At 43.9% G+C, this 27,845-nt stretch overlaps 1 protein-coding gene and 1 long non-coding RNA gene across 7 annotated transcripts; both read right to left on the bottom strand.

Moving 5' to 3' along the window:
* Positions 1 to 12,920: 12,920 nt before the first annotated feature.
* LOC127299881 (uncharacterized) lies at positions 12,921 to 20,817 on the bottom strand. Of its 6 annotated transcripts, XR_007850764.2 has the most exons (11): positions 20,687 to 20,817; positions 20,047 to 20,514; positions 19,796 to 19,971; positions 19,074 to 19,223; positions 18,535 to 18,595; positions 18,105 to 18,355; positions 17,819 to 17,993; positions 17,046 to 17,136; positions 16,857 to 16,919; positions 15,932 to 16,030; positions 12,927 to 14,413 (listed from the first exon to the last, which is right to left on the bottom strand). It is a non-coding gene; the product is annotated as an uncharacterized lncRNA (long non-coding RNA). The 6 variants fall into 6 exon arrangements; XR_011744969.1 differs by lacking the exons at positions 19,074 to 19,223; positions 19,796 to 19,971; positions 20,047 to 20,514; positions 20,687 to 20,817 and adding an exon at positions 18,823 to 18,951 and having other exon boundaries at positions 12,933 to 14,413; XR_011744968.1 differs by lacking the exons at positions 18,535 to 18,595; positions 19,074 to 19,223; positions 19,796 to 19,971; positions 20,047 to 20,514; positions 20,687 to 20,817 and having other exon boundaries at positions 12,921 to 14,023; positions 14,310 to 15,882; positions 15,990 to 16,030; positions 18,105 to 18,500.
* A 3,052-nt stretch (positions 20,818 to 23,869) lies between these two features.
* LOC127299880 (stem-specific protein TSJT1) lies at positions 23,870 to 27,254 on the bottom strand. Its single transcript, XM_051329914.2, has 4 exons — positions 26,937 to 27,254; positions 24,581 to 24,821; positions 24,247 to 24,477; positions 23,870 to 24,151 (listed from the first exon to the last, which is right to left on the bottom strand). The coding sequence occupies exons 1-4, from the start codon at positions 27,137 to 27,139 to the stop codon at positions 24,116 to 24,118; spliced, it is 711 nt and encodes a 236-aa protein (XP_051185874.1). The 5' UTR covers positions 27,140 to 27,254; the 3' UTR covers positions 23,870 to 24,115.
* Between the last annotated feature and the right edge of the window lie 591 nt (positions 27,255 to 27,845).

The following is a 27,845-nucleotide window of genomic DNA, read 5'->3' as shown; positions in this document are numbered from 1 at the left end:
CAGCCGGGAGGCGCGACGAGGAAGAAGACAGGCGCCGATAATTTTGCTCCAAAATAATAACAAATAAAATACTTAACCACCACGCCGTCCGCGCGGGAGGACTTAACTGACTGATGAATTAGTTCCAGGGGGGTATTTGCAAAGTCAACAACGCAACAAAAACCACCTGGCCACCCGATTCGGAGTCCAGCTTGGCACGGTCCGACTCTGAGGACCAAAGCTTCACATACGTTGCAAGTTGCTGGACCAGATCTTCACGCTTTGCAAGTAGTAGGACCAAAGCTTCACATGCTATACAAGTTCCTGGACCATAGGTGTAATTAGCTCGCGGAACAAAGGTAGTAGACCAGCGGTGACCGCAGCCGTTGGCCGTGCACAAGAGAAGGAGCCCAAAAGGAAGGCAACGCGCCTACAGCCTGCACCTGCCGGCCGGACTCATCATGCATCGGTCATGGACGCGGATTGAGATCCAGTGCCCTGCCAGAGGCAAGGCACGGAGGAACAGTTCCGTGCCCTGCTGTCTCTCCCATTGGATCAAAAATGAATAGACAGGATTTGTTACTGTAGCATGACACTGTGGACAGCTGTTGCACTAGGTACTGTGGATTGATACTGTAGCGAAATCCTGTAGCACATGCACTGTAGATGTCCCTGTAGCAGTGTGCCTGTTCACATTCATCTAGCCATCGGTTCTAGATCCAACAGCCAGAAAAGAAGGCAAGGCACGGTACTGTTGATCCGTGCCTTGTCTCTGGCAGGGCACTGGATCTCAGTCCGACGCGGACGTTCCACTAGCGGGAGCCGGGAGCACTGACGGAACAGTAGAAATGCACAGGACTAGTACCAGTAGTAGAGTAGAGTGGTCAATGCGGGCTAGATTCGGCCGGCCGGGCGCGGCGAACCAAGCAAAGCAACGACCACCACCCACCAGAGTTTGCAACGGTCGTGTGGGTGGGCAGGTGGGCCGACGCACGCATACGTACGTGCGCGGGTACGGTCGGTCAACAGGGGAGCGGCGGTGCGTGGGGGACATGCCGCCGGATTGCTCGCTGACGCCGCCGCACGGACGATGACGCTCCGCCGGTGGCCGGCGTGGATGCGACGTCCAGACGTCGCCTCGCAGGAGCAACTCGCCCCTGTCCCGGGGCCTGCCCGTCCTCTGCGGCTTGCCTCGTTGCCGGCGCGCTTTCTGTACCTGCGGGCAACGTTCGGTGTCGCGGCTCCTCGTTTGTCTGTGGCGACTGGCGACCGACGGCCTGCCTTTCTCGTTCGCTCGTTCGTGCGACCGTGGTCCAGCGGGTCAGCGTAGGGCAAGTCAAGGTTGGGCTTGGGCCCTAGTTGATGGCCTGAGGTAGAGTGGGGCGCGCTACAACTGGGAATGCTCTACCGCGGCAGCATGGACATACAGGATGGATTGGATGGTGCCATCTCTTTTCTAAATGTCAGACACTTTACTTGACGAACGACACAATCGTTAATCGTCATACACTCTCTTGTATATAGTCCGGTACAACAAAAATAAGGAACCAAAAGGTTCCGCTATTACCTCTAGCTCTAGCTAACGGATGAAGAAAGAGCTTCATGAAACACAGCAAAACGTTCGAGCTTTCAATATGCTTGTTGCAGCACTGAACAATGGCGCCCCTTAATTTGTGCACAAGCTTCTCATATCATCGGTGCTAATCCCTCCATAGCAACCGCTGATCACGGTGATGTTTCTCTTGCTTCAGCGCACGGGGTCATGCCACGGGGTCATGCCAGAAGGCATATGATCTTCAGGCCGTCACCCAGATTGAACTCAACGGCCGGATTAAACAACGCTCTGGTTCAAATATCAATGGTAATCGGGAGATTGATCCATGCATGGCCTTTCAGTCTATGTCCAACGTTGCCAAAGCTAACACGCTCTAAGTGAAGTACCCTTGGCCTGCAGTCTGCACATCAGGGTTCAGGGATCCGAAGGCGGCCGAAATCAAGCGGCCTGCATATTGTAGCCCGACGAACCAGGCACTTCCCGGCGTTCCCGCCCACAACAATCTTATCATTGTTCCAAAGGAAAAAACCCGGGGCGCAACTTATCGATTGACTAGATCAGCCACACAGGCGGGCCAATTACCAGTAACTGAAAGTTAGTCATAGCTAACAGGACATGGTTCACAAGCAGCAGACATGCATCGAGAGAGAAGCACGGTTTGTTCCAGCCGTCGATCAGATAAAGGTATCCCCAGGTTACATGCAGGGGAAAGACTGAATAGTGCATTCGAAGATCGCCGAGAGGGAACTGAGTTCCCCAGGTTATATGGAGAAGTTGCTTGATGGAGTTTAAGTAGCAGGCTCCGGCTCTGTGAAAATTACTACGTCATCAGCATATGATAAAAAAAAAATGAAACCGTGTCTAGGAGAAACTAGACACTTTTTTGATATATTAGATGCGGGACTTGGCGTGATAATTTTGAAATTCGTCCCTGTCAAAAATCAAACTCCGGTCATTGAGGTGCGCCACTACAATCCCAACCACTGGACTAAGCCCACGTCGTCTCATCAGCATATAACGAGATACCTATGTTCAAAGGAGGTGTTTGCTTCTTTTCATAGTTTCAAATCCGCCAGCCATTGCAAAGAGCCTAGGGAGTACATTTATCGCAATGACGAACAAGAGGGAGAAGGGGGGGGGGGGATCTCTGTTTACTCTAATACTTGACTATACTTAGAATTCTAAAGTTGGACTTCACGCTTTAGTTTGACTATTTTCTCCTAAATAAAAATTCAGCAAAAGTCTATATTTCTTTTTAGGCTTGTTCTGTGGACCAATGTGTACATAAAGTTTTCCGTTCGTTTGTGATTACTACAAGCGATTATATTTTAATAAAAAAAATCATAGAGTTCACATGTTGTCAAGTCATAACTGAACCAATTGTAACTGGCAAGAATATTTGACCACTAAAATTATGGAAAAGAATCATTAGCAATGGTTCAATTTATACTTTAAATGTTTATATAAATATGCTTACCCAATCTTACACTAGAAACCACTATTTAGGTCGTCGTTGATTTTATGCTTTAGTGGTAACCAACATGATATTTAAGTATATTAACAGACACACATAAAACAACCCGCATGCTCTGAAATCAAATCCAATGTTACATTTATGCAACTGTGAAAAAAGCAAGAATGGTACTTTAGGTTAAAAGAACGCAAATGTATTTTGCAGTAATAATATTTTAGTTTACGAGAACAAAAATGTATTTTTTAATAATATGAATAACAATGGTATACTGACAACATTGTACCTAATAATTAGCAAAAGTATTATGTTGTTAACTATGACAACCATGTACATTCTTAAGTCCATATTACAATAGAAATAGTTTGTAAAATGTAAAAATGTCTAGTATAAATTCAAAATTGCAAAAAAATAATTAGTTTCCGTTAGTTGTGGATAATCTGTGGCATAGATGAAGGCGGTGGCAGCATGCATTGCTTCCGCGCAACTAGTTGCGTAAGATACTTAGATTCAAAAAGAGAAGCGATCCATTAAGGTTATTCTTCAGACCGAAATTAATCAAGTACGGTATCCTAATAATCATGCAATGAACAATGGAAACAGTTTCACATTCATTCAGAAAGATAAGCGATCAAAACACATCCATGATTCAGTCTGAGTTCAAAGTTCACCGAAGAACATAACATTTAGAGTTCAGAATACATGCATTCAATTCACACTCACTGCTTCAGATTTACCTAGCCAGAAAACTACCTGAAGGGAAAAAAGCAAGCATATCAACGATGATCATGGCTCAAAAACTCAGTCAAGAGTAACTCGAGGTCGTCGTACCCGGGACCTGGCAACTGACAGGAGATGAGCATGGCAGAAGGCTTGATCAGTGATTACAAACAATTGTGTCAAGATTAGAGTTGTAACATGATAGGAAATATATTTCTCTTTGAATGAAATGATACACACCCGATTTCACCTCCATATTCTTAGGCCCCGCTGTTGCATTGTGCAGATCCTATACCATATTTATGATGCGTTCTGTCGTGCGTTGTCGCAACCTAGCTCCCCTCTCCCTCGCCCTTTGACTTTTCAGTATATATATCCAGATTGATAGACCTAGAAACCAATCCTGCATAATCAATCTAAGATGGCGACCTCTGTGCCCTCAAAAAAGAAAAAATGGCGATCCCCATCGCTGCTGACATTGCCGACGATGAGCCGGTCCTGCTCGTGGACGTGGTGTACGACATCCTACTGCATGTCCCGGCCAAGCCGCTCCTTCGCTTCCATGCGGTCTTCCCCTCGTGGCGGTCCCTCATGTGTGATCCGTCCTTCATTGCCACCCACGTGGCCTGCTACCCTAGCCTGCTCATCTTCGTGGACATGGAAGACACTGACATGGGCGTCAAGATCCTGGAAATGTGATACATTCGATCCGGATTATGGATTATAGTATTGTAAGCTTTTTTCATAGAAGACCTAGGTTTAATCGAACCTTGGGAAGCACTGCTAAAGTGGTGTAAAGAAAACGTCTACAAGACTTGCTAGTTGATTTTATCTTATGTTTACCGGACCTTGCCAGTTTACTTTGTTTGGTGTTGTGTTCAATGGATTAAAATAGGCCACGGTCAATAATTCTCATGTAGCTATGCATACATACAAAAATAAAGTACAAATGTGTAGTAAATAAAATAGTGATAAGAGATTTGTGATCAGCACATCCGTAAATACTATTGCCCCTAAAACCAGAGGTGACAAAAGTCTCTTGGTCCAGCCATTGTCCTCACAACCGTGAGTAACAACAATTGTTAAGTAAATAAATACAGACCAAAGCATTAAGCTAGATGATTGTACCGTTGATCCCGAGCGAATCATTAAATGTATACCGTTAGTTTTCCCTTTCTGTCACAGAGGTTTCGCGGTAGCATGTTGTTCTCCCCTCATCCCACCTCTTCCCTTGATCGATCCGATACACATGGGTACCTACAGATCATCGAATCGAGGCAAAGAGACAAGGATACAAGATTGCAAAGCTCCTATTCAATTTCTACACAAACTCATTAGGTTAGATGCAAATAAACGATTTGAGAATTCACCCCAACCCGCAGGCCGTGATGACTACTCGCACATGAGATCAAGATCAAAGATATAAATTATTGTTGCAAATACTTAGATTGAAATCACAATATTCTTACAATGGTCACCAATTCTCAATGAGATCTCTATTACAATGGTGATTGCTATGATTATGGAGGAGATTGGAGATGGAATGGATGAACAATGGTGGTGGATCTCCTTGCGGTGTGGTGTAGATGGATCTGGTGGATGACGGCTCTGTTTGGCGACGAATGGTTTTCCTTTTCATGTGGCTCCCTTCATATAACTTATAGGGTTTGACATCAAAATTGCCTCGGCACACCTTATGGGCGGATGGTACGGGCGGGCCTTGCCCATACTTGTGCCCGCTAAACGTCCTGGAACAGACTTTTGCCCTCTCGTTGATTTTGGTGCACTTGTCACGAGATTTTCTTAAGTAATTGCAGGTCCATTTGCCATTAAGACTTGATTTCCTGCACACCATTCAAAGATAGAAAGGATTGCACATCTTTGCAATAATTAGTCATTAGTAGCACATTAAGAGAGAAGTTTTAGTCAATTTCTTGACATAGCAAGTGGAAATATAGCGTATTTCACACAGCCATCAACATGTATGGGAACATCCGCAAGCGGTTAAAAAGCGGGCACCAATGCTTTACAGACAATATGTGGATGCACCGTGGCCTGGTGTTCCTCAAAAGAAAGGATGGGCGCCACCACGTGCTCGACCCAAACAACGGCGCCACCTCCGTATTTCCCGGTCGACCTAGTCAGGCGTATATGTACATAGTCATCAGGGCCACGCCGGGGTTGACCATCAACGCGACAGATTTTCTTGTGGATCAGGTCTACATGGTTCACACCCTCGGTGACAAAAACAATGGATGGACGGAGAGAGGGATCCCTCCATCCATGGTGGGACTGCATTTAGGCGGAGAAGCGTCCGTCGTCAGGGGGTCGCCTACTTCTTGCTGGCGTAAAGCCTCATAAGAGGCGGATGTCACGATTGGATCGTGGCGTTCGACCTCGAGGCGGAGGCATGGCTGCCAGCTTCCATCTAATGCCCGATGGAACCGCATGACAAGCTGATCCGTCAATCCTACGTCTACTTGGTAGAGGTGAATTCCATCTGGTGGCATCTATCATAAAGCCCAACTTCCATACCTGCGTTGTGGAGCTGTGGTTTCTCATGGACCCTCATGAATCTCTTTGGTCCAAGCAGTGCACCATCACCCTACCAACCACTAGGGATGTCTACGAGTCCTTCGGAAAGCTATTGCAGGTGTTAGAAGATGGGAGGATCGTCGTTTGGATCTGCAATTATACAATAAGTTCTTGGATATGTCTAGCCCGATCTTAGGTGGTTGTGTAGCCATGTTTTTCACTTTTTTTCTTTCCCCGGGACACTGATTTATTTCTCTCCGATTGGTGACTTCTTTGATGTCACATCAATACTCAATGTGGTGAGGAGGTCTAGAGGCCGCATCGAGCTTCTCTCACGGCCGCCACCAAAGACTATAGGAGGAAGACGATGTCCATTTTTCCTAAGGACCTTTGTGTTCTTTTATTTTTCTGTAAGTGTGATCCCATCAGGGTTGGTTGATCTTAATATATGGCCTTGGCCGCTTCCAAAAAATGATTGTTAAATATAAATTTTATAAGGTAAAAAATGTTTTGTATAAATTTAAATTGCAAAAATGTAGCTAGTTGTCGTCAAGGTTAATCTACGACATAACTCATGGTGGTGGCAGCAGAAACCACCTCCAGCTATGTCGTGGATCAACCTCAGCAATAGCTGGTAGTTGCGGAAGATGATAGAGAAGCCCATGGTGGTTGTTGCGAAACAACATATGGGGGTGATATTGTAGGGATTCGTTGCATAGAAAACAAAAATTTTCCTACCGCGAGAACGCAATCCAAGCCAAGATGCAATCTAGAAGACGGGAGCAACGAGGAGATGATCGAGACTCACCCTTGAAGATTTCCAAAGCCTACAAGATTAGGCTCTTGTTGCTGCGGTAGACGATCACTTGCCGCTTGCAAAAGCGCGTAGAAGATCTTGATCACGGTGCCACGATCGGGCAGCACCTCCGTACTCGGTCACACGTTCGGTGTTGATGAAGACGACGTCCTTCTCCCCGTTCCAGCGGGCAGCGGAAGTAGTAGCTCCTCCTTGAATCCGGCAGCACGACGGCGTGGTGGCGGTGGCGATGGAGAACTCCGGCGGAGCTTCGCTAAGCTTTGCGGGAGAGGTGGAGGAGAGGGGGCGGCTAGGGTTTGGGAGAGGGGGAGGTGGCCGGCCACTAAGGGGGGTGCGGCCACAATGGCTTTGGTGTGGCCGGCCCCCTCCCCTTGCTCCTCATTATATAGGTGGAACCCCCAAGTGTTGGACTACAAGTCTTCGAATAAGACCCCAACCCAAAATTTCCATGTGTAGGGAAACCTACCCAAGGTGGGACTCCCACCTCAAGTGGGATTCCCACCCTTCCATGAGGGGGGGTGGCCGGCCCCCTTGGTGGAGTCCACCTTGGTCTCCCCCCTCTAGGATTGGCCGGCCATGGGAGGTGGAGTCCCTTCGGGACTCCTCCTTCCAAATTGATTTCTTCCGGACTTTTCTAGAACCTTCCATAAAATCTTCCGGATCATTTTAAAACTTATAAAATGACTTCCTATATATGAATCTTATCCTCCGGACCATTCCGGAACTCCTCGTGATGTCCGGGATCCCATCCGAGACTTCGAACAATACTTCGAACTCCATTCCATATTCAAGTTCTACCATTTCAACATCAAACCTTAAGTGTGTCACCCTACGGTTCGCGAACTATGTGGACATGGTTGAGTACTCTCTCCGACCAATAACCAATAGCGGGATCTGGAGATCCATAATGGCTCCCACATATTCAACGATGACTTTAGTGATTGAATGAACCATTCACATACGATACCAATTCCCTTTGTCACGCGATATTTTACTTGTCCGAGGTTTGATCATCGGTATCACTCTATACCTTGTTTAACCTCATCTCCTGACAAGTACTCTTTACTCGTACCGTGGTATGTGGTCTCTTATGAACTTATTCATATGCTTGCAAGACATTAGACGACATTCCACCGAGAGGGCCCAGAGTATATCTATCCGTCATCGGGATGGACAAATCCCACTGTTGATCCATATGCCTCAACTCATACTTTCCAGATACTTAATCCCACCTTTATAACCACCCATTTACGCAGTGGCGTTTGATGTAATCAAAATACCTTTCCGGTATAAGTGATTTACATGATCTCATGGTCATAAGGACTAGGTAACTATGTATCGAAAGCTTATAGCAAATAACTTAATGACGTGATCTTATGCTACGCTTAATTGGGTGTGTCCATTACATCATTCATACAATGATATAACCTTGTTATTAATAACATCCAATGTTTATGATTATGAAACTAATCATCCATTAATCAACAAGCTAGTTAAGAGGCATACTAGGGATTCTTTGTTGTTTACATATCACACATGTATCAATGTTTCGGTTAATACAATTATAACATGGTATATAAACATTTATCATAAACATAAAGATATATAATAACCACTTTTATTATTGCCTCTTGGGCATATCTCCAACAGATATCTAGCGGAGATCCACCGAGGACAAAAGAAAGCTTTGCCATGGGTTAAGTGACGTTTGGGGCTATGCGAGCGAGCAATCGATTTTATTTTTAGAGGTAGTTCAATTGGAATCTCTTATGAAGTTGTGAATTTGAGTAAGTTTATTAATGTGTGAAGAAGTTCGATCGGGTTCTCAACATGTGTTAATCACATAGTTCTATATGTACTTCTATATTCAAAGCACCAGATTCAGATGGTTTCTCAGCTGAGTTCTATCAAAATATCTGGGAGATCATCAAAACGGACTTGTTTGACCTTTTTAGTGCTCTGCATAACGGACAACCTAGGCTTTTTCGGTTGAATTTTGGTGAGATTATTTTATTGCCAAAGGTTAATGAAGTAGAGAGGATTTAACAGTACAGGACGATTTATCTTCTTAATATTTTCTTTAAATTTTTCACAAAAGTTGCAACTATCAGGATTAATTCAGTAGCTGCTCAAGCGGTACGGCCTACTCAAACAATTTTCATGGAAGGAAGATATATCTTAGATGGGGTTGTAACCTTGCATGAAAAGGTATAAAGGGGTCTTGCAAAGGTTGGATTACATAGTGAGAGGAAAAAATATCGGCTTAACAAATGGAGTGTTGTTTGCTGTATCAAGGTGGGCTAGGTGTCCATGATCTTGAGCTTATGAATGGGTCTCTTCTCCCTAAGTGGTTGTTTAATCTTCTTACCGAGGATGGGGTCTGGCGTACCATTCTTAAGAGAAGTACGTTGGCTCTAGAGCTCTATCCCAAGTGTTCTGAAAACCTCGTGATTCACTTTTTTTGGTTGGACTTATGGCGGCAAAAAAAGTTTTTCTTCCCATATGGTTCTTTCTCTATTAAGGATGGATTTGAGAAAAGGCTCTCAGAGGATATATGGATATGCAATACCACTCTCCGGGAACAATATCTTGCTTTATACAATATTGTACGCCACAAAAGCGATACCTTAGCTAAGGTGATGGAATCATCCCCACCGACGGCTGGCATCTTGGCATGCTTTGCTTCAACGTTTGGCTCCTATCAATTTGGCGCAAGGGTCTGATGAGTTTAGGTTGAATCTAAGAGAGAATAGAAAATTCTCGGTGGATTCCATGTAAAAGCTTTGATTCTACCTAATATACATCTTTCGCAAGAGTAGAACTTTCTAGCCCCCGCCCCACCCTCCCTGCCTCGAGTGATCATTTATTTTCAATTTTTTTAAAATATTGTTTAAGTTGTTAAAATGTAGAGTTGTTTGTATGTACCTAATGATGTGTCCTACGAACATGAAAATCTTAAATTAAAATAATTTGTATCATAAGCTATACAAATGAAATAACATGGATTCGAGTATGGTGAACTGTGCATATTTTCAAAAATCAGAATATTATTAGATTTAATTTTTTGTGGCCTAGAATTCAATGAATTTAGCATTATGATTTGCATTCTTTTAGGATATGTCATTGACTACACAAAATTATTTCCATAGGTTTTGATTTTTAATTTAATTTATATTTTAAAAAATAAAGGGATCATCGGGAGCCGATGAAAACTTTTGCTTTTGCAAATTGTTCATTCAACGAAGAGCCTTTGACCGAACTTTTATTAGAGAGAATTAAAAGGAAGAGTACAAGGCGTACACAAAGGACACATGGTGTACATAGAAAAACCCTTGGTAGAATACGCACGCACCGCCACTAACTTAGCAACATTGCAGAGGGAGAATGCGATCAATGCCACGGTTCTAGCGGTGTACTAGCTGGCATGTGTGGGAGGCTCGTAATGAGTACATGAACAATGGCATCTTTCTTCCTCCACTGCATGTGGCGACCAGAGCTTTAGGATATGTGGACATGATTCTGAATTTTATGTTCAAACAAAAAGTTGCCAAGCAACGTTAGGAGGCGGTCATGGTGTCTCGCTGGTGTCCACCGCTAGAGAATTGGGTGTGCATCGACGTGGACGCGGCCCTATTTTCTGATGATCGTCGCATGGGTTGTGGTGTGATAAAAAAAAAAAAAAAAAAAAAATGAGACCCCCAGGACTAGCCCTTGGCGGCATTGTATTAAGTTTCAGAAGCGCACAGAAGTGCCACGGTGCGTACGCACCCGCGAGTGAGTACCGGGACTCGAACTCGAGCGGGGGGGCTTCCCAGGTATCATCACCCTGGTAGCCATCTGGGCTAGGCCTCAGTTGCATGTTGTTGTCAGGGACCACAAAGGAAAGTTTCTTCTCTCTTGCAGCTAAGGCATGGTGGGACTACCGACTCCAGAAATGGCAGAGACTATAGCTGCCCGTAGAGTCCTTTCGATCGCCAGGTCTTATGGCTTCCCGAGGGTTATTCTAGTGTCCGATTGTCTCTCTATGATACAACGGATCTCGTCTCCAGCTCGGGACCGTTTTTATCTTGGCTCTGTCGTGTGTGACATTAAATCTCTGAAGACGGACTTTGAGTCATGTGTATTCAGATTTTCCAGTCGGAAGACGAATGTGGTAGCTCATAAGCTGGCTCGTTTTGCTGAGCCATTAGTTTGTAATATTTTTGTTAGTGTGATCCCGGAGTTTATTCGGGAGGAACTCTGTAATGATGTTATTTGATCAATAAAAACCACTTTCTCTCAAAAAAAAAAGCAACACCCAGGAAACCAAACTAGGATTAGAAAGCTAGGACACAACCTCCACCTCTCCAGGAGCGAAGATCATCGATGATCATCTCAAACACGTGGCTTGTGTCCAAATTGTTCATTCCAGCATGGCTAGCTAAATTTACTGGGTCGCCTAGTTTGGCTAGTAAATCTCTCATACTCCTAAGCCCATTTACAAATTTTGGGCCATGGCCAGTTAGGCCGCCATCATGATGCTCTCGGAAATGGCGAATCTATTCAAGGCCCGCTCCGTGAGCTAGCTGTGGTGCCAGAAAATTCTCTGGAAAATGGTCTTCCTGCTTGCCACGTGTCGCAATAAGAAGCAAAGTGGGTACGAGGGAGGAGAGAGAAGGCAAAGGGGGCTGCGTTTTTTTTCTTTATTTTCTAGATTCGTTTTTTCAAAATGAAATATCTCGAGAACCGTAAGTCCAAATTACGAACCGTTTTCACTTTTGAGATTCTCGCGTCGAGATCTTCAAAACTAGATCCCATGTTGATAGGTTTCGAGATACTTTTTTTTTTTCCGTACTTCCAATACCAATAAGACTGTAAACGTCTTGTGTATCTAACTGTACTCGTGTTTCAACTGATAAGTACTTCTGTTTTTAGTGTATTTGGTGGAGTTTTTTCCCTTCACTTGTTAACTGTACTTACTCGTGTGCGCTATTGTACCTGTGTTTTTGTACTAGTACTTTCTCGTGTGCGCGACTGTATCTGCACTCGATCGTGTACGCGATTGTACTTACTCGTGTGCGCGACTGTACATGTCTCGTCTGCGCGACTGTACCTGTACTCTCTCGTCTACGCGGTTGTACTTACTCGTGTGCGCGGCTGTACCTGCTCGTGTGCGTAACTATACTTGTACTCGCCCGTGTGTTCAACTGTACTTATGTGTTGACACAACTGTACTCGTGCGTTGTACGTAACTGTACTTGTGTTTTGTTTTACTGTGCTCGTGTGTTATAGGTAATTGTACTCGTGTGTTAACTGTACCTGGGTATCATGTATAAGTGTACTCGTGCTTTGTACTTTGATGTAGTTCGCACTGCTTATACTTACTGTTGTATTATTAGGGAGGAATACAGTGACTGGATGGATGTATAGAGCTAGTAATCAGATGGATGCATGTCTCTGCTAGAGCTAGCTAGCTAGCGACGATGCATGCGGGTTGAGGTCGTGGGTTGTCACGATGCGCAGTGAAGGTGTACTCGCGACTCGCGTGATGGAAAGGTAAGGCTCCGTACTCGCTCGCGCTCACATGGGCGTACTCGCCCCGCCCGCGCGTTCCGCGTAGTCGCTCGCGTGCTCCCGCGGATTCGTTGGTGTCAATCGGTCGTGGGTTGTGCGGGAAGATGTTTTCCTTCATAAAGACTAGATGACCCGTTGCGCTATCGCGCAAATGACAAAATCAAGGCAGGAATTAAACTATAAGATTTACCTTTGTTTGTACTTACTGTGAGCAGGAAGATAAAATGTTTGATTTAACATTCTGAGCCAATTAGCCAATAGAACGAGAACCAGAAACTATTACAAATGTTTGCCCCTTGTAAACAATTTCCACATGATACCTGTTGCGCCCTGGTGCAAAGCTGAAATCGAGACCGCAACGCTGCGCCTCGGCCGAAGCGAAACAAAAGCGTGACATCCATCATATATCCATGTGTCTAAAATATGAAAACATATACATGATACACTTCGGACACGAGCCAACTACAAACTTGTACACCTTTGCCGGATACAAAAGGAGTTTAATGGAGACAAATTGCATATTTGATAGAACAAAGGGAGACAACATAGTATAAATATATTGTCGATGCAGCAAAATATCTCTATTGACCCGCCACGCCACTGGCGCAAAGCCCGAATCTGAGCTAGAACTGCAACCATGCGTCACTAAGTGAATACATGGTAATGATCAGCAAGAAATAAAACACATAGGCACTGATAGTAAATTGACAGACTGTATGGGCACCGATAGTTCTACTCTTTTCCTGACTATTACATTACATGTATGCTGCACTGTTTGAGAGCTTCTGCTTGATCAAATTGAGACGATGCATTAAGAGAAGATAATAGGCGACGTTAAGAAATAATTCTCACAATTTGGAGTTCCATAGATCTAAAAAAGAAACCACTGCACTCAAATGAACTGCAGTATTCTCCTAAAGGCCAGCATAAACATGAATGTAAAGAACATAATTATAGTGATGGAAACCATTGAGAAACAGCAAATAGAGAAGGTATCATGTGGATATGAATTATAGAGATATCAGAGCATAAGCAACCATATCTTTGAATTTCCTTAGAGATCACTTTAGACCTAACGTCTTCTACATATAAGTAACTACATAACCTAAGTACCCTAGTTAGTAAATAAATGTAGAAAAAGCACTGGAATTACATGTCAGCTTTCTATGTTTCATAACTCTCCAAGAAGGCATGCTTGATTTGCTAACCTGTTTTTTATTTACATTCTTTGCAAGTTCATCTAGCTTTAGCATACTCTTAAGTTGTCTTCTCACTGCCAGCTTAGTAACTTCTCCTTTTGGATGTTCAACAACAACAGGGCATAACTTGATATGTGGTAGTAACTTTGTCATTGGTGATCCAATGCAATCATAACATATTCACTGGTTCGAAGCTACAATCAAACATTCGAAGCTACAATCAAATAGTGATAAGGCATTATCTAGTGATCAAAGCAAACATGACATTTTTCTAGTCCCTGATGTATGGCAGTACCACTTTTCGATCATTAGGCTAAGATGGGTTAGACGGTTAGTCTCCAACTTGTGCTGAAGACACAAACAAAGTAGCACTACCAGTGACACTTTAGTCGGGTTTGAGTACCAATGCAATGTCACACAAATACATTCATGTCAATAAACTAAGGTAGTAGATAATTATTTCCCTAAAAAAGAACTCACCTAGAGCTTAGGACCAGCCATGATGATGGCTGCAATATCGCCTTCAGCAGTGATTCTCCATCGCCTGGCCTGAACCAAGCGTCATTCCTGATTTACACAGATCCCTGATTTATGAATTCATATACGGAATATTATATTTGTATAGAAGTAACATCAGCCAATGAAATGATTTCTTCAAGAAAACGCAAAGAAGCAATGTACATCAGCAAAGCATGATTTAACTATTTACAAAAAAAAATTGCAAAGTACAACTGAAACGGAGAGGAAAGATTCCAGGGAGAGAAGCACAACAGGAAAATCAATTGATGTGAAAATAAGACAATGCCTATGCTATCAACATGCTAGTCGGACTTTAATGGTTTCAAACTTAACTACTAATGCCAAGCCAAAGCTACAGCTTTCGGACCATATTACTAACTTGGGCTACTCACACAGTATTTTGCATCTGCAAAACTATTTTCACGCTGAAGCTCTAAGAAAATATGAGAACATGATGCATCAGTGCATTAAAATAAACCACAAAGCCTACATCAATGATGGCACAGCAATTAGTCACCTGTTTAGAGAACAAAGGTCACCTGTTTAGTTCACGAAAAGAGGATTAACTCTACATGAGCAATCCTGACATTGAAAATATATCAACATTTTTTATTAAAACTTCCAACAAATTCTAGAAAAGAGGATCAACTCTATAGGAGAAATTTATCTTCACTATAGCTGATCAATTTGGTTGATATAGGTTCTCACCTACATGTATCATTTCAGGATCCTAACACAACAGATAAATGCGAAGACCGGCCCTTATCCCAAATGATTCCAGAATAGACACATCTAGTATGCTGAAAAATTCGCAAAACAAACAAGAGTAACCCAAGAAAATCTATCAATTCAAAACCGATCACTAATTAGTTATATGTACCACAAATACAATAGTAAACTGGTATACATCATATACATTAAAATTAATACACTTAAATGCATTTTCATTCACTGCACTGCATACAGGGAAGGCAAGATGCAAGATGCAAGAGACTGGATATCAACATAAGCAAGGAAAAGCAAACCTCGGATTCTTACCAAGGTATTTTGATTTTTAAATAATCAGTTCCACCAACATAAACAGCAAAAAGGATATCAAGCCATTAAACCAACCTAAGTATCGCTTTTACCACAAAAACAAGGAGAGAACAAGGACCATCAGTTCTGACCAGGACCAAAAGAGTCAAAAGAAAAGAAAAGAACAAGGCACGCTTTATACACATCCTGCTTGCCATGTCACATTTGGCGTAGAATGTCCCAGCAACTTGATGCATGCATAAGAAATCAAATGAAGATCTGAGAGGGATGATCAAAATTTGAACCAGCACAGGATTAATCTGAGGCACTAAACTTTATGCATAATGATTTACAAACCAGCAAACATAACACCATCATGCCAAATGAAAAACCAGCAATAGACTGAGGTGTCAGTAATCTCGGATAAGCGAAGATGGCAACTTTCTTATGGAAAAAATAGATGCAAGCTGCGTACCAGTTCACTTTAGTGCCAAACTTTGCTGTTTCTATTTAGCATCTGTATCAACCACCAAACAACAATAACATCAACAAGATCATATATATACCTGCAATAACTTGTAGGTTGCGGCAACAACAAAACTATTGCTTCACCGTTATCATCACCTGTGATTGCATCTCCCTAGCTTTCTTATATCCTTTGAGAACTGCAAATAGAAATACAACTACATTAGTCAATATCACAAAAGATATTCTAGCAAGATATTAAACTGTTTGATATTTCTAGAGATAGTAGAATTGCAAGATATGCCAAAAAGGTAGATTATTAAAGAAAAAATATTAAATGATGTTTTGAGGAAAGTTCTTGCCGCTTTTGCAAGTAACCATTTTATCTACCTAGGCTGGAACTAACAACCATTCTCTGAATGGTTACTGACCAATCTGAGCTGCATCTATATGTGTTAGGTGTGAGCTATCATCAGGTCGACTGAAAAATATTGTTCCTCCAGTAAAACCCACCAGACAACACAATTTTCTGGATTATGTGCTAATCATTCTAAAACGGCGGGTCAACTTACACTACACATATCACAAAATGATTTCTGTAAAGCGTACTGATTTCTGTAATGTAGCAACAACCATAGAACGTGATGATTCCTGTAAAACAAGATATGTAGACATAGATGACATGCTGAAATTCCTTTTTTGAAGATCAATGTAAGCACACCTTTCCAATAAGAAAGTCAACATAAGTAACAGCTATGTTTGGAACTTTAAAATGAATATGAATTATCCCCTAGTTTTTACTGATATTTACATTATCATTAGTGCATAGATTCAAACTAATGAATAAATTTGGAATAGTACATACACAAAAGTCACTTCCTTGTGGTCTCATATAGTTAAAAAGCCAATACATGAGAGAAATGCTAAACGCTTGGTTACATTTTAGGCATATTAACAAGGGGTGTATTAAAGGGATGAGCATTTTCTTGCCGCCCAAAATTATCTATGTTGTTTCTTTAGTCTCACCTGTAGTAAAGGTACTTCATCAACTGGAAGTTGAACACCCAGATCTCCATGAGCCACCATTTCCTATAAACATTTCAAGAAGCTCCGCTGAGAACAATTTATTGAATGCAATTTTTATGACACAAGCGATCTAAGGAATTTAAATGTGGGAGGGAGAACGAATAATATAGGCAATGTTCAGGGCCTTACCCCATCTAAAGCAGCAATAATTGACTGCATGTTTGGAATTGAATCAGCCCTCTGAGTTTTTTTGGAATGAAATGTATATCCACATTAGCACCTGGATATGAAAATAACAAATTAAATATAGAGTTATCCACATCGTGAATAAGTAAAATAAGAGATACAAACAAATTAATAGCATTGCATCATAAATGGTAAACTGACTTCGGAATAAGAAGGGTTGATTTAAATGTCCTCTCTAAATATGATTGTACCCAATTGCTTGTGGCAACAATGTTGTAGACTAAAACATGGCAGGATAAAAGGAGAAGAATATCCTTCAACTAAACATGATGGATATACAAATGACATATAGGAATAATAAAGATATGTAAAGGAAATCAACAATGGTGTGTTTTGAAGAAAAAGTAAGGAAATACACAATAAGCGGATCCTTCACAGGCCAAGCAAGAACCATCCGGTTGGAGTTCACTTGGGAGTGCTAATCAAGTAGAAACAGACAATTGGAGCTAAAACAGGAATTTCAATTGTAAAATCCAGTAGCACCAAAAAATGTTTCGAGGACGTAAAACAAAAGGAACAACAACATACATGATTAGCATAATAAATCAAAATTTGCACTTGGTAACTGTTGACTACAAGCCAAAGTCGAGATTATGTGTGTGTGTGGGGAGGGGGGCCTCCTTTAATCAACAATATCAACGATAAAACTGAAAAGTTAGAAACAACATCATAATTTGGTAAGCAAATTCTCTACTGAGATGAGCACTGAAACCCACCTGTTCATTCACCTTGTTGCCAGCATCTGTAAAATCGACTACATGGTGATTGCTCATTATAGGAACATCGCCAACCACACGAGCAAGAATATCCTGCAGGGGCATGTGTCTAACAATCCTTGTGACTGGAAGCCCTCTCTCGGTTGCAGGAGTGAAGGTATCAACCTAGATGTACCTGAATAATAACATGGTTCATCAAATGGATGCCTCCGGCAAATGAATTCTAATCTTAAAGCTGATCAAGAAGAAAATTAAAGAATGCAGTACAATAAACAGGAGTACGTACTTGTTGAATATTACAAATCAACATTAACAAGTACGCAACAAAATCAGTGCCCTGCAGTATATGATCAAACTGAAATACCTAAAAAAAAGGATAAAGGTCAGACACCGAAATATTGTCTGTAGAATAGCACCTATTTTTTCCATGTGTATAAAGGTCCATCAAACTGGTAACTAAATTCAAGAAGCCATTTGGCTTGGCACATGTTAATTCAGTGCCAAGGTCGCCATAGATAAAACGAGCTATTGCTTTTCCTGCAAAAGAATTTAGAAGTTTCAGCCAACAAAATATTGATAGGTGAATTTAGAAGATAACGCAGAAGCTCATAGTCGATGGAAGCAAATGCTGGAGTACAAAGTTACCACTGACCATATTAATTACATCTCAGACAGGAATACCAAAAAAAAGTGTGTGAGGAGCAATAGATTCTGACCTTGACATCGGCATCGAGTCCCATGAGCACCTTCTCCCATATCTGCATGTCTGCTCCCTACCTGCTTCACCAAGCACAGAAATCTAATCATATGATGAAGAAACGATGATTAGAACGATCTAGATTGGCAGCAAACCACAAGACAAAAATATATAGGGAGGGGAATAAGAGAGAGGAAGGGGAGCAGTGACCGAGCCTCCCATGGCTGCAGCTCCTCCTCTTGGCCAGCGCCACCCCAAGCCCCTCCTCCAACCAGCAACGGCCCCAGCATATCCTTTAATTACCTACATGGGAGGAGAAGAGGCAGCCACGAGGAGGAGGGAGCAGCGCAGCAGCAACGAAGAGGAGGACCAGCACGACAAGATCGCGCCTGTCCTACCCTGGATCCCGCCACTCCTGCTCCATATCCCGCCACTCAGGCCAAGACATACATGGATTTATGGTAGGGCAAGATCTATAATTCAGATAATAAGAAAAAGCACAGGAACTTGAGTGGTCAGAATTAGAGAAGGGTGGGGCATAGAAATATGGAAGCTTACCATGAACTTATTTTGTGCCGACTCCATCTTTCAAATGGATATTGTAACCACTTCCTCCATGATAGGCACATGCCGCCACCAAACCAGAGGCCCTCAAAGCTCCATCCAACCTTTCCTCTTGTCTCAAACCCCATCTGGCCACCATCGTACCTAAAACACACAAGGTGCTACCCCTTCAATGGTCTTGCGAGATATGAACATCATATGCAGCTCTCAAATAATTCAGAAGAATGACATTGCATTGAACTAAACATTTACAGTTGCTAACAAAACATCATTGGCCACAAGCAACACCAGGTTTAATATGCCATTAAATTAAACATACCAAACAAATTCATTTCCCAACAGTTGTAGGCATGTTAGTGAGCAGTGATTATTCACCTAGACGCTACTATTTTTTACTGAGAACTGAATGGAGATGGCAACACTACAAGTAATCAAGGAAAAAACCCTAACATCCAAAATCAACAAGTTCTCAATAGAATAAGTTCATTGTTCCTAGGTGTCCACTCCATGGACATTTAGTACAGTAATTGTAGGCATTTGGTACTCATAGTTAACCAGCTTGCTATTTCGTCGAGAAAGGACAGGAACAATAAAAATAGTTTGATCAAAGATGATGACGAGCTGGTAGGAAAGGCCCCCGGGATGCTGATCTTAAGAAGAAGGCATCAAAGATCAAAGATTTAAAAAAAAATACAGTCTGGGGGCTCTTTTCATACCTCCGTCTCCAAAGTTCCATAATGGAATTATAAACCATGATTTAGAACTGCAGGCTTTCATGAGAGAAGAATAATGGAAACACCACATCTATTGATAGTCTGGATTGTTCTCAAAATGTAGTGAGCGGTAGTAATGGAAGTAGGACAGAAATTCAGAAGGGTATCTATGAAGGATCCTGAAATTAAAAAAAGACAATAATAAACTCAAACTGGTTAAGGCATGACTGAATTTGTAGCAGACAAGAACCCACCTCAAGCCAAGTGGTGTTCTTCCTTGGAATGCCACCAAAAAGCTACGACCCTGTACTGAAACTAATAACTTTTTTACAAACAATAACTAAATGGAGCTGCTTGAGAAAATAATGCATACAACCCCAAATCACAGTACCTTAGTTTCAAAGACTAATTACCCAGCCCAAATGGACATATACAGCTGCCGTAAATTCATCACCAGACCGTCAAATCATAGAGAGGCACTTGAAAATAATCATGTTGAATAAAACAAACATGAGGAGGATCTACGACTCACCATGCAAAAAATGATCTTATTGGCAATGGATGTGGCTCCATGTCCCTTATGTAATATATGCACTTGCTTCATATAAGAGGATTCAGCTAAATAAATTTATAGTCTGGCATACTCTTGATCATGCCTTGCATCCAGTCATCAACAAAACTGCGAGGTACCTCCATACCTCCAGGCTGCTAGTCTACCCGACCTTGCCATTTAGATCATAATCAAAATTAATTATTCCAAATAGATAAAACCACTCGAAAGTCACCTTGAAAGATAAAACCACTCGAAAGTCACCACTCGAAAGTCACCTCTGAAGGGCACATCTTTAAATCTACGCAGACATTTTTTTTAAAATATGAGGTGAAAAAGATTACCAGGGCAAACATCCAGCAAGTCTTGCTCTCTTGCTCCTGTTGTCCTCTCCCTCCAATGCAATGAAAAAATCATCCCGGGTAAACATCCAACAAATTCTTGCTGTCCTCTCTCTCCAATGCAATGAACATCTACATACAGCATAGAGTAAATGTTAGCAACAATACATACGACATATCCTCCATTACTTCTTAAATGAGAAACTAAAAATGAATTGCTTCTCACACACAAAAAACAGTTTAGCTACGATGCACCAGTTTCAAATGCTTTTGCAGATCTTAAACATGGGACTATGGGAGATGAACTAATTTTAAGTTTTACTTAAAATTCAGATTCAACAACCACCGTGTCACTTCAGCATAAATAATATATGCATATCTTTAGAATATAAATGATGCATGCTAAATCTGGAAAACAAGAAGGAAATTAATTCTGATTATCTGACAGAAAATAAGCAAAGACAACATCAATTACTTGCAGGCTTCTGCATTGTTGTTGTTGCTCACTCAACACCCCTTGTGGCTGAAAGAAGTTGAATTGGATGAAAATCAAGAGGCAGAGACGAGATCATCAGCGAGATACGTGAGATATATCATTCATGCCGATGCTCATCCCTATGGCTCAGCAACAGCTAGTAGAACATAGCAGCATTGCAAGTAGCAGGCAGGCTTGGCAGCAGCAGATCTAGCAGCACACAACAGCATAGCACGAGTAGTAGTTGTAGCCCAAATCAACAAACAAGAACGCGAGTAGTAGCAGCAAAAAAAAATCAAGGGTAGGCCAAGAGAGGAAGCATGAGTGCACCTGCATGACAGAGAGGAACAACGAGACGAGGAGGAGGGGCGTGGGGGACGGAAGCGTGCCCCCCGCAGGTGGTGAGCACACGCCCGGCGAGCTCCTGCTGCTCATCACTCTACTCTGCACCGCCACGGTGGTGGCTCCGCCAGGAGGATGCGCGGGGAGGCCGAGGTCGCCGATGCGCGGCGGCCGCCGGTCTCCCAGCTCCTTCCTCTTGAGGCGGCCGCCCCCACTCCGGCCCGTCTCTGTCCGCGACCGTCGCCTCCGGTCGCCGCCGCCACCGCCGCCTCCGGTCGTCGCGGATCCGCCCGCGTCGGCCCGTCCCTGGCCGCGCCGGCGCCTCCGGTCGCCGCCGCCGCCACCGCCGCCTCTGGTCGTCGCGGATCCGCCCCGCGTCGCCCCGTCCCTGGCCGCGCCCGGCGCCTCCGGTCGCCGCCGCCATCTACCCTCCTTGATCTCGCCGCACGTTCTACTCCATTTGCTTCTACCAGATGCGCCGCCGCCGAGCTGGGGATGCAGTGGTGTGGGTGGAGGAGAGGAGGGGCGGGGATTGGGGAGGTGGAGGCGAGCACGGGATTGGGGAGCTCGCGATCTAGGTTTTCACCGCTGCCCCGCGGACCGGAGAATGAAGGCGACACAAACGATCGCGCGTGGCTGCCTCTGGCCGTTGGACCCGCATGTATCAGTCCCACACGTCATTGACTTAGTTGGAAGGGAAACGAGTGAACAAAAAATTACTGCATCGGACGGACGTGATGAAAAGCGGGCGGATGAATTTACTGTCCCCTGGCCAATGGACGCTCGCGATGGATTTGCCCCTTTCAGACCCCCTAGATGGCCGGGTACTCTATCAACATTTATAGAAGTAATTGGTCTTTTTATTAGGAGCTTCTATACATCGCTTCTAGCGGGAGCGATCGGCGGCTTCGCTCAAGGCATCCTGCCTGGGCCGTCGTTTGTAATGCGGCCCAATAAAGGTACTCTTTTTTTTCAGTTTGAATTTTTTACAAATATTTAAATCCGAAAAAGTTCATATTTGGAAAAAGTTTGGATTTAAAAAAATTCAAATTAAAAAATGTTTAAATCCGAAAATGTTCAATTTATAAAATGTTCAAATAAAAAAGTGCGAACTTTATAAATATTTGAATCTAAAAAAAATGTTCAGATCAAAAAAATTGTTTTGAGACGAAAAATGTTCAAATTTAAAACTGTTCAAAAAAATTAAAAGTTCAAAAAATGAAAAAAAATGTTCGGATTTAAAAAAATCGAAAAAGTTGAAATTCAAGATTTGAAAAAAAGTTAAAAAACTGGTAAGAAAAATAAGAAAACCATGGAAAACCACGGTAAACCAAAACCGAAAACCGGAAAAAAACGAAAAGAAACAAGAGAAAACCGCTTAAAACTGAGGCCTGGGAAAAAAATACCGCCGCCGCTAATGGGCCGGCCCATCCCTTCCGCCGCTTCAGGCGGGAGCGATTCGCTCCCGCAATGAGCGGGGAATAGGGATCGCGCTTTTCCTTCGGTTTTTTTCTTCCCCTGTTGGTTTTTCCAGTTTTTTTTTGTTTTTCGGTTGTCCACAGTTTTTTCGTTTTTCTCGAACATAGTTTTAAAATTTTATTCATTTGAACTTTTTAGATTTAAACATTTTTAAATTTTGAATATTTTTTAAAAAAATATTTGAACACTTTTGAATCTGAATTTGGTTTAAGTTTGAAGTTTTTTTTTACTTTAACCATTTTAAATCTAAAAAAGATAATAACCTTAACTGTTATATATTGGGCCCCATTGGCGCGGCCCATAAAGCAGCTCACGGCCGCTTGAGGCGGAGAACAGGGACACCCCTCGGAAGTACATCTGTTTTGTCAGAATGTCAATACTATGTCTTTTTTGTTTTGTTTTGCATACTCGCTATGCCTGCTGACTTAGAGCATCTCCACTCGTCTCCCCACAAAGCCCCCCACGGCCACTTTTTTCCATCCGGACGGCGAAATTCGGCCCAGTCGCGCCCCCAGTTCCTCGTTTTGGTCCGGATTTGGGCCTATTTTCATCCGGACTCCCCATGCCATCCCCGGCCCCCCGGGGAGCGCTCGGGGACTCCGGATGAAGCTAAACCAACCGCCCACGCCCACGTGTCTCCTCTTTCGTCCGGATTCCCCGAGCCATCCTCTTTTTCCCCGAGAAACGCCGCTTGGGGAGCACACGACTGGGAAACTACTCCTCCCCACGCCAAATCTTCCTCCAATCCGGACGAAAATTTCGCCGGATTTGGGCGTGGGGAGCGCCAACGAGTGGGGATGCTCTTATGTTGTGTTGGCCAGGAGAACCGCCTCGTCAAACTCAGTCTGATCATCGCAATTAGCAAGCCAGAGAAGACCTAAGAGGCAGGATTGAAAGAGAACTTATTTGGCACTACATTAACTGTTACATCCAACTGAGCAGAGCCGGTCCGGAATCCGTTGCGAGATTTGAACAGCTAGGGATACAGATGATCAGAATTCAGAAGCACAACCGAACACTACACGAAGATACACAGAGTCGCACACACTCCTTGTCGCCATTATGTTACACCACCACCACCATCTACAAAAGGTCTTGCCTTGCCCCAACGATCGACTCCCGGAGATGACAATCTCCTACTGGAGCGCCGTGAGGACGGTAGACCCTTCCACCTGCAGAAACAAGTCGAATTCATGGAGGTTTAGCTAAGTCTTGTTCCCGAAGACTGCATGCAGAGCAGAGAAGCTAAGCTGTCTCTTTGTCTTACCATGAAGGTTGCGCCGCAGATTTCCTCCTCGTCCGCGGGGACGGCGGTGACCTTGTTCTTGGGGTTCTCGTACGACTTGAGGCCCCCGATAGCGTTCCAGTAGAAGCAGCCCTGCGGGAATGGCGCCAGCGACTTGCCGCAGGATCCCTTGAGCAGGTCGATGTCGTCGGAGAAGGCGACGCAGGCGTCGGCAGTGATCCCCCAGAAGAGCGGCACCTTGCCCTCCGGATCCTGATCAATTGGCACCAACAGATTAGCAGCAAAAAATTGAACATTGTTTCAACCTGCACGATGACGAGAGATGATGATCGAGCAGCTAGCTCATTGTGCTTACGGATGCCACGAGGAGGGAGGAGGTGGACTTGTCGAAGAGGACGAAGGCGTAGCTGCCAGTGAGCTGGGAGAGCATGAAGCTGGCGGGGTAGGGCGCCCTGTCCCTCAGCGTCTTGTAGGCCTCGATCACGAGGAGGACCTCGTTCCCGCCCTTGGAGAGGCCATACTGCTGGCTCATCCGGCCCAGGTTGTCCAGCACTCCCTCAAACAGGCAGAAGATCTCGTCCTTGGCGGCGAAAGACCTGAATTATAACACACAAAAGGGGAAGGATACTAAGTATATTAGTTGGTGCTCTTCTGCAAATACATAAACAAGAATGTGCTGAGATCTCAATCACTAATCTTGAATTCTTGATGTTACTCAAGTCTAGAGCAAACACGAAGTTAGGTAAATGTCCTTGAGATGCAAAATTAGGTGAAGCATCAATGACTTGCTGAAAGATGCACCAAATATGGAGAAGTGAACACCTAAACTTGTCTGGAAAAAAAGGTGTGGAAATTCCTTGGATGCTACTCCTTTAGTGCATCTGCCAGTACACGATAAGATAAGATCGAAGGACAACCAGGCCCTACAAATCATAGCGGCGAATTGAAAGAGACGGCCGTATGGGCCAGAGCTGAGGGTCCAGTTTTCCTTTGTTTCTTCCTGATCGATCTGTGGCCTGTGGGTATCAAAACCGGGTGGAGTTTCCTACTGCTAACAGCTACTGCTGCTCCCTAGTCCCTACTGCTTCCTCAATGAGTTGCCAAAATCATATGGGGATTTGGTCTCATTGCACTGGTAAAATCCCAGTTGCCAAAATACCGCAACTGTGTCAATGAAATGGTGTCACTGTCACAGTCTGATGTTATTGCAGGCCCAATAGTGTGTATCACCCCCCAAAAAATACTACTCCCTCGGATTCATATTAATTGACTTCAATATGGATGCATCTAGAACTAAAATGTGTCTAGATACATCCATATTAGAGTCAATTAATATGAACCGGAGGGCGTAATAGATCAAGTAGGTGTCTCCTTTAAAAAAACGATGGTTACTATCCTATTGAACTTTGTATCGCCGCCTACCGAAGAATACGAGGCCGGTTTGTTGAGAAGTCAATTGTTTGACACCATGCCTTTGGAAGGTGGCACGATGTTGACGGCAAATTGCAAAAGATGTGGTGGCGATTTTCCAGCAGCGTACGTGACAATTTCTATGCCAGCATAGCAATCCACGTCTAGTTGCCGTTTTTTTTTTCTTTACACCGCCGCCAACCATTACACACGAATGGGATATTTTTTTTGTTTTTGAAAAGATCCCATGAGCTTGTTTGGAACACAGAAATTTCATGTTGATCTATTTATTCCCTTTTAAATCTCCTAAGATCCAGGCAAACTATTCTAGTGGTATTCCAAATGGAGGCCCGGAAATGGTTTTTTGTGGAGATGAAATTGTTCGCGGCACGGCAAATCTATGTCCCGATCGTGAGCCGGGAAACTAGGTAGATGTAAACTGAAAATGGAGTGATGGAGGAAGAAAGGTTGGTGGCTAGGCCCCTCACAATGGATTGCCAAGGTTGTATTATTGCTTACTTTAGTCCTAGGAAAGCAACATACCGTTCTAATATGGACAAGAAGAAGCTCGGATTATTAACGCAAGATACTTGTGAATTGTGATACGGACCCGGAAATGAACAAGCACGGTAGACTATCGCGGCATCTCCGTGTTTTTTTTTTCTTCCTACGAAATACCTGGTTCCCAAATGAGCGTCAGTGATCTTGCCAAGCTACGGAGTAAACACAAAGAGTCTCAAAATTAAATCAATAGTTATATGTGTCACATGACATCAGACATATGACCCACACAAGCACCTTCGTACTGGATGTTTTTTTTTCTTTTGTTTTGGGAAAACGTTGGATAATATTCTTGGATTTACACATATTCCCCATGGTTCTTCATGGATGTGACTATGACTATGACAGCCCACCTTATCATCCAAGATTCCAGGTGGGCACAAGAATCATCAGCAACACACGAGAGAGATGGCAGTGAGGTATGTGCGATAATGTTCTAGACTTTGTACTGTAGTCTGTACCGTGGTTAACAGCTAAGCTCACCATCAGGAAGCTTCAGTAACTAAAGAGCAGCGAAAGCAGGGCAAGCAACTCTGCTTCTAACTTCTAAGAAAGAGCCGAAAAGTCCTTTTGGATCACGCTTAAGAGCCATGACGCAGCTGCCCGTTTCGTTGGCTTAAAGATCTAGGCATAGACAGAAAGAAATTCCAGAACTGAATCCTACCATGGATCTTGCAAATATTCATGGAAAGGATCGAAGGATTGAAAGAAGCTTTGCTTTCTCTGATCAAGCTGGTTACCTTGGGAGGAGGAGTGACTGGTTGGCGTGGGAGTAAGCGAGGTTGCCGAGGGACCCCAGCTCGACGGAGACGGCGGGGTCGGCGCCGGCGAGGAAGCGCTTGACGAGCTCTGACGCCCGCGTCTTGGGCGACGGCGTCCGGCTCCCCGCTGCCACCAGCTCCGACGGCACCTCCACCACCTCGCCGCTGAACACAGCCAACATCTTGGCTCCGAGCTCGGACAAACTACACCTACTAAGCTAACTAGAGGTTGTGCCTGTGGCCTTCCACACTCCTCGGATGATAGTGGTATAGGACGGGTGAACTGGAGGAGGAAGAGGCGCCGGTTATATAGCGGGAGCGCGGTGGCGGAACCCAGGAGCCGGGCCCCCGGTTTGCTTAACCACGTGGGTCCCGCACTGCTCACACGTACCTTTCCTTGTGTCAGTTAGTTTAACCCTTGATTAGACGAGGCTTTTGTTTTGGTTTTCGTTTAGCCTAGCATAACACGGCTGCTTCCCGTGCACATGGACATGGGCGTGTGAGTCATACATGCGTCGACGCCCTCTTTGCGCCGGCACGTACTGCTGCGCTAATCGTGTCTTACCATCTAACCCAGAAGGAAAAAAACACAAACACACAAGTGGTACCCCCTCACGTGGTATCCTCTGAGCGACCGAGGGGGCGAAACCCTAATGTCCTATGCCGCCGCCTCCCCCACCAGTCCCTTCTCCTCGGGGGCCTGGTCCCTGCCTTCGGCTGCTCGACAGTTCCTCCCTCTCACCCGTCGCTCATCTTGCCAGCGTTTGGGTGGCATGGAGGGGGCGCTGCTCGTTGCGACCTTGGCAGGGTCCATGGAAACCAGGGCAGCAACCTTGGATGGAGGAGACGGAGTCGACCTAGCGGTAGGTGGTGGGCGTCGGTGCTGCA

This window comes from Lolium perenne, chromosome 5 (assembly GCF_019359855.2).
Source record: "Lolium perenne isolate Kyuss_39 chromosome 5, Kyuss_2.0, whole genome shotgun sequence".
Taxonomy (NCBI): Eukaryota; Viridiplantae; Streptophyta; class Magnoliopsida; order Poales; family Poaceae; genus Lolium; species Lolium perenne.
This window is presented reverse-complemented; position numbering and strand designations above follow the sequence as displayed.